The 15503-nt window shown below is 46.3% G+C and overlaps 1 protein-coding gene across 4 annotated transcripts in view; it reads left to right on the forward strand.

Annotated features, from left to right (window-relative positions):
* LOC119973093 (chemokine-like protein TAFA-1) overlaps positions 1-13795 on the forward strand; it is a 691496-nt gene extending 677701 nt beyond the window's left edge. For all 4 annotated transcript variants that reach the window (XM_038810604.1, XM_038810608.1, XM_038810607.1 and 1 more), the window contains exon 5: positions 12137-13795. In XM_038810604.1, the coding sequence (XP_038666532.1) occupies positions 12137-12154 (18 nt within the window). In that variant the 3' untranslated portion in view covers positions 12155-13795. The remainder of the gene's footprint in view (positions 1-12136) is intronic.
* Positions 13796-15503: the final 1708 nt, after the last annotated feature.

The raw sequence follows: 15503 nt of genomic DNA on the forward strand, positions 1-15503 counted from the left end.
AGTTATTCCTGACAAAGCAAAGTTTAGTTTTTCATTGTTATTTACATGAAGAATAATGGGTAAACAGTACAAACACTGCAAGAGTGAACCACATTGAGGAGTATGTGATTACTGTCACTTTTTTTTAAAAAATCAGCATCAGGAATCACTTTGATGCCATTGGTTGACCTAATGTACCAAACAAATGCACCCAAAGCAGCTTTGCCATTAGTGAGGTAGGGGGAGGGGGGGAGTTGACTTGTTTTTACACGGAACCAGGTGGCAGGTAAGGCCTAGAGTGGTGGGGCAAGCCTAGTGGGGCTGCTAACATGTTAGCATTGGGTTGTATTTCTTCGCTGAGCCTAGACAGAGCATGAAGGCTTTTCCTAGGCACATTTTTGAATCATTTTGTGAGCAGCATCCAACCATCCCATTATGGGTCTTAAGGCTGCATGTCACTTTTACCCTGTACAAATAAGGGCCAAGAGTTGAATTTGCCTCATCCATGGTATTACAGAAATATTACTGATATATGGTTGGGGACAGATAGGGTGAAAGGAACAAAAGTACATGTGGCTAACTTTTATATTAAGGTGTAAAGGTCAGAGGCTGGTCTACCTCTGTTTGGCCAGCCTCACCACAGACATTTAACAGTTGTTAATTGGCTTGAGGCAGGCCTTCCGCCCACATGGAGTCTGAAATCCAACCTCAGAAAGCTGCCAGCCAATCAAATAACCCAGCAGTTGTGGAGCTGGTGACACAGTAGTAAGGTCACAGTTATCCAGTAACCCAAGTCTATGCTCTGTAGATATGGGTTCAAAGCCCAGTCGCTGCGACCGATTGAATTTAAATTGATAAAAATCTGGAATTTAAAGATAGCCTCAGTAATGGTGACCTTGAAACCATAGATAATTGTCGTAAAAACCAATCTGGTTCATTGATGTCACTTCCTTTAGTGAAGGAAATCTGTTGGCCTATCTGGTCTGACCTACACGTGAATCCAGATCCACAGCAATGTGGTTGACTCTGCGATGGCTTAGCAAGCCACTCAGTTGTATCAAACGGCTACAACGTCAAAAAGGATTGATGCCCGACCAACCACTTGGCGCCGATTTAGGCGCCAGAAATGAAAAGGGCAAACCCAGCCTTCTCAACCCTCTAAAGTCCTCCTGACTAATATCTGGGGGCTTGTGCCAAAATTTGATGAGCTGCCTGACAGACTGGTTAAATAACAGCCTGTCCTGGTCACACTCACTTTCTGCAGTGGAGCTTGGACTTGGGTTAGGGCAGTGGCAGGGTGCAAGAGGGTGGACAAGACAGGCAACGGGAGGGGGGGGGGGGGTGGGGGAGTGAGGGGTTTTTTTGGGTGTTCACTAATGAGCACAGTGGATCCATAGAAGAGGCACCCCACCTTTGGTCAGCCACCTCTGACCAGTGAAACTTGCCAGTTTACGCATTGACATGGGCTTCACCCGCCATGGGTAAAATGCCAGTGGCAGCCTGAACTGGCGCTCCTCCCCTGCCCCCTGCTGCTGGTAGAATTGCAGCAGGGTCAGGCGGATCGGTGCCAGTAAACAGCAACCATTCCATGGCACCCAATCTTTTGCACATCCTGCCCCAAACTCCTCCCCCCACCCCACCATCCTCCACACCATGAGCGGCAAATGAGACAAAGTGAAACAAAGAGATAGGCATCCTTATGTACAGAATCAGATGGGAACATTTCAAAGGCTTGCCCATGTTTTATTGTGTTCTAAAAAGCCATCTGTGCTGCTTCAACTTTGGTGTAGGCAGCAATTTGTTAGCTGGCCAATAATCTGTATTCAGAAAAATTCTCATTCTGATGTTACAGCAGCTCAAAATCCTAATTACTAAATTGGACCAGGTTTTAGTTCTCTGTCTCAGTGTTCCACCTTGGTAACTTTGCCTAGTAACTGTTTGGCTCTGTGTCCAATTCAAATACTTGTGCACAATCAATACGTATTCACATTTAAAATCAAATGGCTCCATTGGAATTGTTTTGTGTGCGGCATTCTGACTTCCAGCTGGAAATTGAATTGATGTGAAATAAGCAGAGTTTTTGGTGCAGGAGTTGCGTTTTGAGATTTGTCTGAGCCCATTCAGATTTAGGGATGTAAACTTGACCCGAGCAGCACTGCCATTTCTCCTGAGGCATCTGCAGGCAAGGCAGCATTTGGAGAAGGCAATATGGACCAACAAGCCTGCTCTTCTTAAAGGCAGGCTGTACCTAAAGGGAAGCTGCCAAAACAATTGCTGCAATATTTAATATTTGTCAATGCAATGGAAGAAGGGTCTATTTGCTCTTATGGGAAGAGAGAGGGGTCTATAATGATGGATGCAGCACTGGAAGCATTAGTGGTGCAGATGTTCAGGGGAGAGACATCATAGGTCACAAGAAGGGGTGGGGGAGTGGTGGCTGGCAGGCCCAAAAGGATCATGCTCAGAATGAGGTGGGAACAAGTGCCCAGGAAGGACAAGTCATGGAGTCTGGACCTGAGGACCGAATGACCTCACATGGGTGGTCAAGGTCAGTTAATGCATCTTCACACCCACCATACTATCAAACTCTTACGTTACATAATGTATCGACTCCCATCACTCACCCAGCAACACTACTGAGCACTCAGTACTCATGCCTATCATCCAGATACTGCTCCTTACCCTCACACAGTCTACTCTCCTCAATAACCCCCGTTCCCTTCTGCCACAAAGCTCCTGCTATTTAGCAGCACTTTATACGGTTCTACACAACCACTGACATTCCTCCTTCTCTCTTGCAGGAGATGGTGGCACACAATACAAGGAAGCTGAGCTGAACTGGTGGGAGACAAGGACATGTGTATCCCCTGAGCCTAATGAAGGAGATGGCTCTCAGCATCATTGAGCCAGGATACACTGGGGTCAGTGGCATCCATCATCACTGAAAGCATTAAGGATGATGGTATGTTCCTTCCTTATGTCCCTTCTCAATCCCAATTCACCCAGCTGTCTAGTGTGATGAGCAAGTTGTTGATGTTGTGAACATGGACCTCTTGCTTCTTACCCATACATCCAACTTTCTGACGTTCATCCTCCAGAGTTCCTGCTTTCAGACAACCAAGGTGTGCTGCATGCCTGACCTCAGGAATTCCAGGAGGAGAGAGAGCAGAAGTGCAGCACTAATTAAGAGGCCTCATCTTTTGATCTGACATTCACAGGCATCGGGCGAGAACTTCCAACAGTTCACACCGGCAGCGCACCCCAGCTGTGGGTTTCCAGGTGGCATGGTGTGGATTCAATGGGAAATCCCATTGACAGCAGCGAGACCAGAAGATCCTGCTGTCAGCCAATAGCGAGCTGCTCCCCTCCGCTGGGAAACAGGCGGCAGGGTAGCCAGAGAATCTTGCCAAACAGCTCAGAATCTGGCATTGCATTTAACTTGGAGATGTGTATAAATTTGGGATCAATACAAGGTGAGTCACTGGGTATGAGCGGGCTGCAGGAGGCCAGGGCTAAAGGACCATCTCACCAAAGGGCGAGGTGACAAACAAATAATGCTGCAGAGGACTCTGAGGACCACATTGGGACAGCATACAGGACATCTGAATGGCTTTGAGGACTGAGATGTTGGGTACATTGGCTACCCTTTGTTGGTGCCTCAAGGGACTTGGAGGAGTCTAGCTCCAATTTGACAGCTTACCCTTCCCACAATACCTGCTCCAATCCACTGCTGCAGACATAGTGGCACTGTTATCCCACTCCTGTACCTGTTGCAACATTTGAGGGAATTTTTCCTAGCCCCTCGGACATGCCTTTGGAGGAAATGGGAAAGTAACTGAAAATCCCATTGGAACGGCTCGCTGATGTGAGCCACCCTGTGAGCTTATGTCTCAGGGGCTAACTACTACTGGAATTGGCAAACTGCCCAACAGAGGCAACAGGCAATTAAAGTAATTAAGGCTTCAATCAATGGCGATTTTATGAGACTGATGTAAGTTTACCTGCGTCACATGTGCCCTTTTGTGTCAGGAGCCCAACAACGCTTTGGGGGTGGCCACTCAGCAAGAGGATAAAGGGCAAACAGAGGCACTTGTGAATGTTGGTATTAGAAAATGCAGAGCTTAAAGGGGTGCAATTGTACCCAAATTCATTTTTGTGGAGTGGTTCTACCTCGAAATGGGAGGATCCCCACAGCTCTGGGTTTTGTTTTTCATTGTACTCACTGGACTTTCTGAGAATGCCTCCATTTTGAGGAGGTATCCAGGTCTCCAGTTCTTCAATAGCGCTCGCGTCTCCTTCAAGCCCTCCCATGGGCCAAGTCCCACCCCTGTTCTGTCTGTCATCCTTAATTACCAAACATGGAAGCTGCTGTTGAACTTGCATCGGCGGGCACATTGCTGAGAAGCGCAGGCCTGGAACTAACCAATGTTCCCGATGCTCACGGGAAAATCTTTTTATGCACAGATCGCACACAGACTGTGCGGCCACCCAACTACCCCTCCCAGCCTTTCACTGTGATGATGAGGCATTACCATCTGTCAAATCGAGCAATTTACCACAACACATCCAAAAACACTCCAGAGTACCTGCAGATGCAGTGCAAATGGAGAAGTGCCATTTAAATAAAATTACAGCAGGTCCCCTCTCGCAGTTTCATGCTTTTGGTCCCCTGAGTAAATTACGCGGGCAGTGTGCCAACATTCATTGCACTGGTTTGCGATCCTGGCATCTCATCAGCCAGTTGGACTGTGAGAGATCAGGATAGCACTGAACCCACATCAGTGTGCTCCCTCAAGGAATGCCATGTGTGCCACTCAGGGAGCAGCCAAAGATGCAGGGGACACAAGTAAAATGGTGCACGGCCTCCATTCCACCACCACAAGCAGGCCTAATACCAGTTCAATTCATTTTCCTAACTTACAAAATACAACTACAACTTCATTATAATTAGGGGTGAAACCTTTCAAAATGTGTCATTCCAGTGATATTCTCTTAAAATGCAGCTGAATGTAATCAAACAGTTTGCTATCGTCAACTCAGAGTGTGTTATTAAATGCTGCAGTTCAGTTTATGACATTGATACAGAAATGGGATTTAGAATAATATCAACAAGACTAATGTGATCTGTTGTTTGGAATTACGGCAGATATATTAAGTGGCAATTGATGAGTAAAACAGAAAGTAGGTAATCACAGGCGGTCACACTGGGTAGTTAGCTACAGGGCACATGAAATATTGATTCATCTCATTTTATTTTTCTTTTTTCAAAATTTCTCATGCTGTTATTCCTCCTTTAAATTGTAGTATTTTGTGCCAGTGGAGCTGTGTTCAAGTTAATGTTATATTGTTTGTGTACAGAATGGGAATGACAAGACCGTTTGCATCTGCATAATGAGCAGATTGTTCATTCTTGTATGAAATCATCCTCTTATCAATTTGCTTATCACAACATTGAAAGAACCCTGTACAGTTGATTCGAGCAAAGACCGTCCCTCCGACATAAGGTCAGAAGAGGGTATGTTCACTCATCATAGATTGCCTACAGTGCTGAAGGGGACCATTCGGCCCATTGTGTCTGAACCGACCCTCCATGATCGCACAGAATACATGATTGCCCCTGAAAATGCTGGAACAGTCCATGACTACATGAAGCAAGACCTGGGGCGTGATTTAACGGAAAAAGTTCCAAGTGTCATATTGAACGCTGCTTCCCGGGTGCTTCCCAAAGGCCGAGCCAGTGAGACCCTGGCCCGTTTTCAACGGCAATTAGTGCTGGAAATGGTCCCCCGTGAGCTTCACAGCAGAACTGTCTGTCCCACCAGCTGATTCACCAGGCTCGCACCCGGCAGCCCCCTGCTAACAAGGGGGAGGTGCTCTTAACGCTCCTTCTGGAAACACTGCCAGACAGTACACAGGCATGGCACCACGGAGACCTCCACTTCTGGGGATGCTGACCTGGCCAGGCTGCTGGGTGCCATGGAGGTGTGACGTGGTTGACCGAGGGGAGCAGTCACCGAAAGCGAGGTTAGCCTGCACCGCAGAGGTGAGGATCCACTGCTCCATTCACCCAGATTACTTGCCTCAAGTGAGTTGTTCGTGTCAGATAAAATTATGCTTCCCTCTCACTGACCACGTGTCCATTCTCTCAGAATCTACGTCTGATGGAGCTGAAGCTTCCAGAGTTGCCCCCCCCCCCCCGCCCTGGGCCTCTGGACAAGGTTATCCCGGAGCTGATGCAGACGTGAGGGTACGGCCGTGAGATTTGGGAGGGGATGTCAGCGGAACTCCAGCGAGTGCATAGCCGATTGGAGGAGTCCCAAAAGCTATGGGCGCAGGAGGTGGCGCTGGCTAGAGTCTAGAGCTCAGTCCTGCTGCCCCTCCATCCCATGGCGACCCCCAGAGCCTTACAGGCATCGTCTGGGAGGAGGGAACGCTGGAGACCGACCCGGTGCCTGCCACCAGAGAGACGACGCCGGTCTCCACCTCACCCAGATCCACCTTCCTAACACTGGTGCATCTCGGGGTCAATGCGCAGGACAGGGTGTCACGGCGATGCCAGTTACACAGGTAAGTTAGCCGGGCCCCCCAGAGAACATCCGTCAAGGACATCAAAGGTCACAGAGCGTGAGAAGCAGCAGACTGCCTCTACATCTGATGTGCATTCTAGGAATACACCTAGACGTTGCAGCAGAGCACGAAAGACGAAGGAAGTTAAGGATCACTGAGCGGGCACTGGAGTAATGGGGAGGTGGGGGTGGTGCACCATCTGTAGCAAGAGACAATGGATGATTTGAATGTTCACGATTAAAACATGTTACACCTGATACATGTGCAGCCTCCATCATGTTATTCTTCATGATAGGCCTGCCTGCACCCCCCACCGCCACCTGTCCTTCACACAGTGATTCTAGAGCAAGAGCCCCCGATGCAGACCCTGTGCAGGTGATGGGTGTGAGCGTGCTGTCAGCAGAAAGCCAGGAGTCAGACTTTGGCATAAGCTGAGGAGCACCAGAGCTTACCTCACAGCAGGTTATCACCACTCTCCTGCCTTGTACCGTGACCGCTGACAATGTCATCACCCTGGAGTAATGTTACACAGACCATGGGAGGGTGAAACAGGGTAGTCGGGGAGGGTGAGTGTGTGGGAGATTTGTGGGGGAGGAAGGGGGGGAAATGGGTGGGAGGGAGCGGAATGGGGTGGGTGTGGTCCATGGGAGGAGGGGTGAATTGGGGGAGTTGGGGGGGCATGGAAGGGGGTGAGCTGACAGAAAAATCCTAGTCCCATGAGAAGTGGGCGAGGATGAGGGCCTCCTTGGCGCTCCTGGCGTAGCAGACCCTCCCTGCCACCTATCGTCCTTCCTCCGGCTGCTCCCATGGATCCTCTGATTCTCATCCTCCCCAAATGAGGTTGCATATCCTTCCTCCTCCTCCTGCAGCACGCTGCCCCAATGCTGAACCGGATTGTGTAGCGAAAAGTAGACCACCACAATTCAGGAGACCTTCTGGGGGGGTGTACTGTACACCACCAGTGGTCCAGGCATCAGAACCACATTTTGATTAGGCCCATCCGCCGCTCAATGACAGCACGGGTGGAAACATGGGCCTTGTTATATCAGGTCTCCACCTCGGTCTCTGACCTCCGCACTGGCTTCATCAGCCCCTTATCTCCAACAGCCAAGCCAGCATTCTAGGGTGGTCCTCGAAAACACCGAGGATCTCAGAATGCCCCAGGATGTGGCTGTCATATAGGCCCCCTGGGAATTGTGCACACACGTGCATGCTCTGGGGGTGGTGGCCACACACATGTTGATCATTCAGGGAGTAGAACCCCTTTCTGTTAATTAAGGACACACTATGATGCTCCAGTGCCACATGGTGCCATGTATTATCCCCTGGACCTGGGGCAGCCCAGCGATGGCAGAGAATCCTGCTTCTGAGTCATCTTGATGGGCTTGGTCCAGCTACAAGTTAATAAAGTCAGCTGCCCGAGCATACAGGGCATCCGTGATCTCACGGATGCACTTGTGGGTTGTAACTTGGGAAATGCCGCAAAGGTCCCTGCTCGAGCCCTGGAATGAACGGGTTGCATTGAAGTTCAGGGCTGCAGTGACCTTTACGGCCACCGGGAGCGGGAATCCTCTCCCTCCATGAGGTGCTAAGTCCACAAGTACATGACACAAGAGCTGCATCATATCCTTGTTGAGACAGAGCCTCCCACGGCACATGCTATCTGTCATCTCCTCGTGCAATGAACAACGCCTGTACACCTTATGCCGTCATCGGCGTCCCTGCAGGGTCGCTCCTTGGCCTGACTGGCAGCTGGGTCTGTAGGATGAGCGGTGGTTCCCTGCACATGGAGTGCTGCCTCTAGCCAATGTCAATGCTGCTGCCGCCATCTCCGGCATCTGGCCATCTGGGCTGCCACCAGCACCACGAGGGCATCCTCTGCGGGACTGACACCACCATCCATTTTGGTTGCTGTAAGGAATTGGAGAAGGATGGAGACCGACAAACAGTTACGGCTTCCACCCCGGGACCCTCGTATCCCCTAAGCCTCCCCCAATTATACGTGTCCAGCCTTCTCTCAGAGTGCCATCACCCAAATCAGCTGTACTGGAAGACCCTGCTCTACACACTCACCCCCAGACACTGCAGGAGCCCCCCAACTGTGAACCCCTGAGAGGAACACTCGGGAGACCGTGCTCACGTATCTCCCCTGATCCACACACTGACTTTCTGGTTGCGTGGATATCCCTAGTGCTGAAACCCAGCTCTTGTGTGTTTAAGTTTGGCTGCTGCCTCTGTGGTGTTGACGCCCCCAGGGTTCAGGGAAAGTGTCCAGGCCTCACAATTTGAATGAAATGCGAGGCAATAACCCTCATCTGAGGCATGGCATGTGTACCCAGGAGAATATTCTGTTTATTAAACGGTTTATTAAACAGCTCCAACAACACTCAAGAAGCTTGACACCATCCAGGATAAAGCAGCCCTCATGATGAGCACCAAAGCTCCCACCTTAGACATTCATTCCCTCCACCCCCAGTGCACAGTGGCAGCAATGTGTACAATCCACAAGAAGCACTGCAGCAACTCACCAAAGCTCCTTGGTTAGCGCCTTCCATGACCTCTACCAACTGGAATAACAAAGGTAGCAGATACATGACAACTATTTAATCTCCAAGTGCCCCTCCATATCACACGCCACCCTGACTTGGAAATATATCACTGTTGCCTTGCTGTCCTTTGGCCAAAATAATGTAACTCCCTCCCTTGAGCAGCACTCTGGGTGTTCCTACATCACATGAACTTCATTGGTTCAAGAAGGCAGCTCATCACCATTTTATGAAGAGCAATTAGGCATAGACATTAATGTTGACCTTGCCAGTGACACACAAATGAACAAACGAAAGTAGCATACCACATTAAGGCTTGCCTCTGTATTAAGGCAAGTCTTACTCTACCAACTATAAGGGTCTTAAGTGAAATAAGGTTGGTGAACATCAGCCCATCACACAAATCTGCTCCTAACTCAGCATAAAGAATCAGGCTCATTCTGACTGAGTATAAGGATGACTTGGGAAATGGATGTTTTTAATAGTAATACATTAAGACGTGTTAAGATTCCTTGGGCTGGATTCTCCGATATTGAGGCTATCTCTGGAGAATGTGTCTAGTGCAACAATAAAAAAAAGTCATGCGAGGCCCCAGGACCTCTGACCGGTGAGGGAGTAACAGCTGTACCACGTAAAACACACGGCTGGAGAATTGCTGGGTCCGCGGCCACGCATGCCCACAGTGACGACCTGCAGCGGTCGTGCAATGACCTGACCTGCCAGATAGTGCTGTCACCCACCCCCCCCCCCACACACCAGTCCCCCCAGCCCTCGCCGAAGCCCCTCCCCGGCAAGCAGCATCCCCCCCCCCCCCCCCGACTGTGGAGGTGCTGGACACAGTCCTCAGCTGGCACACCAGGTTCATGAAAACTGAGAGCACATGTGGCCCACGCCGTTTGGAACCCGGCCCATCGGGGGCGGAGCATAAGGGGAGGACCTTCAGATAACATCCTGAGGCTGTCTCAATGACGAGCGGGTGTACTCCCCGATGACGCCGCTTTGGAGGGGGCAGAGCATCCAAAAACTGGCGCCGCCCCCAATTCGGTTGTTCAAAGGGATTCTCCGCCCGATCGCCAATTATGAAATCGTCGTAGGGGAATGGAGAATGCCATCCCTTATCTCTCTTGAGGGAAGTTAACCTGTCTTCCAAAAACAAAAAGTTTAACATTTAAGACAAAAGACATCTACTCTGCTTTCTTAGTTTGATTTAAATAGCTCAGTGTCAATTAGTGAAAGCAGCAAGCATGTAAATAGCCTTTGATTATTTCTTATTTTCAACCATTTGTACCATTGGCAAATTATTATTTCCAAAACCTAGGACTCAGAGACATCCCAAATAGGTGAAAGAGTTACTAAGATTATATGATTATATATCAAATTTTTGATACAATAATAATAATCTATAATATTTATGGTACTTTCTCCACAATAAATAGTTAGTATTTATTATTCAAAGGTTGCAAAGAAATGAGTTTACATCACACTGTGTGATGTTAACTGCAATCACAATGACCAGAAAATTTCTCAGAGTTGTTTCACTAGCATGGGGCTGAACTGCACCGTGGTCTTTGAGATTCTGACATCGGGGCCTAAAGCTGGTCCCAAGCCTAAGCCTGCCAGCAGCAGGACTGACTCAGTAATTATATCCCAGGCAACCTCCTAGCAGGCTGCCTGCAGGCCTCCAATTTAATTAGGAATGTTGGGCAGGCTCCAGGCCCAAACAGAGGGGCCAGCAACTTTGAAGCCTTAGCTATGCCACTGGGAGAGGGGTCACTGCTAAGTCAGACAGAAGACCTCAAGACCTCAGTAAGTAAATTAAAAAGTGAAATATTCCAGTGGTCAAGGGTCAGAGGGAGGATCCTTCCAGGAATATTGTTGAGGCCACCTCCATTAAGCTGGTGACCTCCTCAAGTGGTGGCGGTCATTACGCCATTAGCAAATTGTAGGCGGCTCCTTAAATGGCCCTCACAGAATTTTTAGTGCAGAAGGAGGCCATTCGGCCCACTGAGTCTACACCGACCCATTAAAAGAGACCCCTACTTAAGCTCCACACCTCCACCCTATCCCCATAACCCAGTAACCCCACCTAACCTTTTGGGCACTAAGGGGCAATTTATCATGGCAATCCACCTAATCTGCACATCTCTAGCAGAGTGGCACCATTCTCCCTTTCACATGCAGGATCTCTGCCACACTTCGAGCAAAGTTACAGTGGTGGAATGGGACCAGTTTCAAGAAACTTCCCAGCCATCATACCTTTGCATAAAGTTCCTTTGTCTGCTACTTAGTAAAGGATTGTAAATTTTGTAAACGGGCTGTTAATTCAATTAGAATAGCAGACAGAGGAATAAGCATGTTACGCTTGTCAGACAGTGCAATTTCATGAATAAAACGATATGACATACAACTCATCTGATAGCAGTAACAGCATTTCAGCAATACAAGAATATCATTTTTAGTTTTCTCAAAATACTTTAAGCCAGAATTTCTCACTAGCCTGTGGGGTTCATTTTCAACTTACCAGCATTGCTGCTTGGATGCCTATTATAGAAACAGCCCAATTTCTCTTTTTATTGATTTGAATGGAAAAGAAGATCAGGTAGTTTTATAATGGCCACCCAACCCATAATACCTGTCTTATGTTTCAGTAGTAAGTTGAAAATTATCCCTTGTATATTCCATAAGTTTACTTTGGTGATCAATATTAGAAATTTGGAGAAATGAGGCAAGCATGCATGTTGTAAAGGCTAAAATTGTTTTGGTTCTCAAAGGGTTAACTCCAAATATCTGCGCAACACAATAAAAATGCTAGTTATCAGGCACATATTAATCGAAAGAGGGCTTTTCTGGAAAGCTCCATTTAAGCTTCACTTAAAATCACCTCATTAACACGTCATACGTAATATTTTTCTATGTGCAACTCATTTTTTAGTGTGTAATGAAATAAGGCTGACAAATAGTTTAACCTTGTATTGAGTAAATAAATAACTGTGCTTACTCTTAATAAAAAGCTCATGAATTTTCTTTTCTATTTAATTATTTAGATCCATCCGAGAACCTAAAACCCAGACTCCGGACTATTCTCAATGATGGAAGACAGCCATTATGAAGGACAGTTAATTGAAACACTGCAATCACATCAGAATTTACAATATAAAGTGCAATACCATCAGAAACATTCCTGGACCAGCTAGATGTGGTACTTGTACACTGACTGTTCTTCACCCTTATTGATGATGGTACCTACCTAGACAATGTAAAATCGACTATTATTCAGTGAGCAACAATAAGATCAAATATCCAATGGTCACGGATATTGACCTTTTACCCTGGAGTTCTACGCTATGATACAATTTTTACATCTATCATTAATGGTTTATCTCTGATCCACCATCATTATGTCACTATACAATCAAAAATACAAGTTGCCATGGAGTTGATACAGTTCCTCTCTTCAGCGGGTATATGTTGCTGACTGACTATATTAAATTCTGTTTCAAAAGATGTATCACAGAGAAGCAAGCTGAAATAGGAAACAACATCCAACGCACTTGGAAAACAAATGCTTCATTTCTATAGAAGATGTGGTTCGATTCTGCAATCAATTACAGCTATTTACATAACTCCCATATGGTTCAGTTCCATCAAGCACTAATAGCATGCTGGCTTTGCTCAATATACCCTGTCTAACCAATGTACAACAGTATGAACAACTACAAAAAAATCACTTCTGGAATTCACATGGGATGTTACAAAGAGCCTGTTCCAGCTTTTCCAGATGTGAAACAGCAGGGTTATAACCAAAAGATACTGATATGCATTGACAGTACCAGTTACTTTGCGTGGTCATTGTAATCCATGGGTTTCTCTCTTTGTATTCAAGAGAGCTGTACATATGTCTGATTACTTTGTATTATTAGTATGGTCTACAGTAAATTAAACTGTTTACTCTTACGGTGGTTGCTCATTTTTACTGGGAGATTAAAAAAGTAATTATCCTAAACTTGAAGCTTGAATGTGCAATAAATAATACACTACTCACTGAATCGTATAAGAGGGAGTCAATCTAAATCGGAACAACTTGGGCATGATTGAAGTGATTTAAGTGGGGAGAGCTGACGGTGCTTTATTCACCCAATACATTCATCATTCAGAGTTATTTAGCTTAATAGAAAGGTGACGTCCTGTGTGACATTTGTATTGCAAAGCATCAGAAGGCATACTTGTTGAAACAGTATCGTTTTGCAGTGGTCTGAACTCTCCATAGCATTCTATCAGAGTTAAATATTTTCATCCCCTTCAAGATAATTTTTTTTCAGTTGAATGTTTGACATTGTATTTATAAGAATACAATAAGATCTGTGCCACATCCTAGGCATTTGCTTCTATTAAATATTAAGTTCTCAAATTTAATTGAAGTTAATTAATTGACATTTAATTGAAAACACCTGCAGTACTCGTCACTCCTGTAGGGGGAGCAATGTCAAGCATTTTCAATGTTTAATATGTGCCGTTGTGTGACATACAATAACTGGTATTTTATATTAAGAGACCAATCATCCTGCGGTAGCATAATTGGGCCACCAGCTTCTCGCAAGTTGCTCAAAATGCACTCTGATCTTTTTTTCATCTATCATTTTTCTCAGTAAGCAAAATTTATAGTGTCCAAAATAAATGATTAATAAAATACATGTATCACAATAGCATGGTTACTTTTATTCATTGAATTGTCTTTTATGTCTTTTGATGACTTTATTAAAGTTGTGACTTCAAGGTCTCTGCCTCTCCCAAAAGCCTGGGTTTGAACTTAATATTTTTGCGCACACTTGTCTCTCTAAATCGTCCAGTGTGTGCATGCAATGTGCCTAATTTTCAGGCTACATCAGCAGCATTCAATTAGTCTACTGATGGAATATATTTCTTTAAATTGAAGCATTACTTACTCAGTTATTAATTTTATTTTTAAAGAACATAATTAAATTGATGTTAAAACACAAAGAAGCTGTATGAGTGTGTTTGAGACTGAAATTAGCTTTTTGCAAAGGGAAGGGAGAAGAGATTGGAGATGTGAAAGGGATTGAGATACATCGGATGTGAAGAATGTGGGGAAGCACAAAGGATGCTGTTGGTGACATTTTCCCCCATTACCGAATGTCAAACACGGCCAGACCATACCATGTATCACCCAAAATTCAAGGGCAGAGAAAGATTGCGAGAAACATAAAAAAGTTTAGACAGAAGCAAATCATAGAATCGTAGAATTTGCAGTGCAGAAGTAGGCCATTCAGCCAATCGAGTCTGCACCAGCCCTTGGAAAGAGCCCTTGTAACCCAGTAATCCCTCCTAACCTTTTGGACACTAAGGGGCAATTTAGCATGGCCAATTCACCTAACCTGCACATCTTTGGACTGTTAGGAAACTGGAGCACCCGGAGGAAACCCACGCAGACACGGGAGATTGTGCAAACTCTAGACAGACAGTCACCCAAGGTCAGAATTGAACCCAGACCCTGGAGCTGTGAGGCAGCAGTGCTAACCATTGTGCCACTGTGCCACCTCTAAGACATGTTTTTAGCACCTTTCTCTTTCTGACCAATAGTTTTGATTGAAATAAATGTGAAAAATAATGAACATGTCTCATAAACTTTACTGACATAACATTTATACAATCTGTTTCATTCTAAGAATGATACAGATTATCTGTGAGAGAGAAAAATGGCAAATGTTCTGCTTACACATTTTTGCTTTGTGGTTTTATCCTTAAGAGGCATGTCAATTGAAAAGAGAGAGAGATCGGATTCAGAGAGTCAGCATGGACTCAATGTCTGTGGTGGGAAGCTTCATGGGAAATCTTCCCACCCTGCTGCCAATTGAGGCCCTTACATAGGTAATTAATTTCTACTTAAGGGCCTTATCCCATTGCTGCTAGCATTAACCCAGCAGCGACATGAGGCCCTGAAGTGGGCATTAATTACAAACTTGTGAGAGCATCTTGTGGTTTCCAGATGGGGATATCCCTCGTTCGAAGATACCTTATTGAGGGACTGACATTGGGAATGGTGGGCATTGACAGCTAACTCCTTGTCTTTGTCGCTGACCTAATCTTCTTCCTCCATGACCCCCACCCATAAAACCCCTCCAATTAGTTACTGCATCTGGTCTGGGTCGCTCCATAATCCTGAGCCTCCAGTGGATGCCATTCCAGCAACAGCCACTCCAGTCCCTTGTCTCCGTGAAATTGCTGAGCAAAGGATCTGACAGCTTCTGATTAGCAGTCAGCTCTCTAGGATTACTTGCCCTCAGGACCTTGATCCCGGGAGGTCCATGCATGGCCTCTCAACTGCCTGATGGTTGTGATTCAGGAGGCTTTCCCCAAAGGAAGCATTTCGGGTCACATACTAGCTCTCCATTT

Source organism: Scyliorhinus canicula, chromosome 11, assembly GCF_902713615.1.
Source record: "Scyliorhinus canicula chromosome 11, sScyCan1.1, whole genome shotgun sequence".
NCBI classification, from domain to species: domain Eukaryota; kingdom Metazoa; phylum Chordata; class Chondrichthyes; order Carcharhiniformes; family Scyliorhinidae; genus Scyliorhinus; species Scyliorhinus canicula.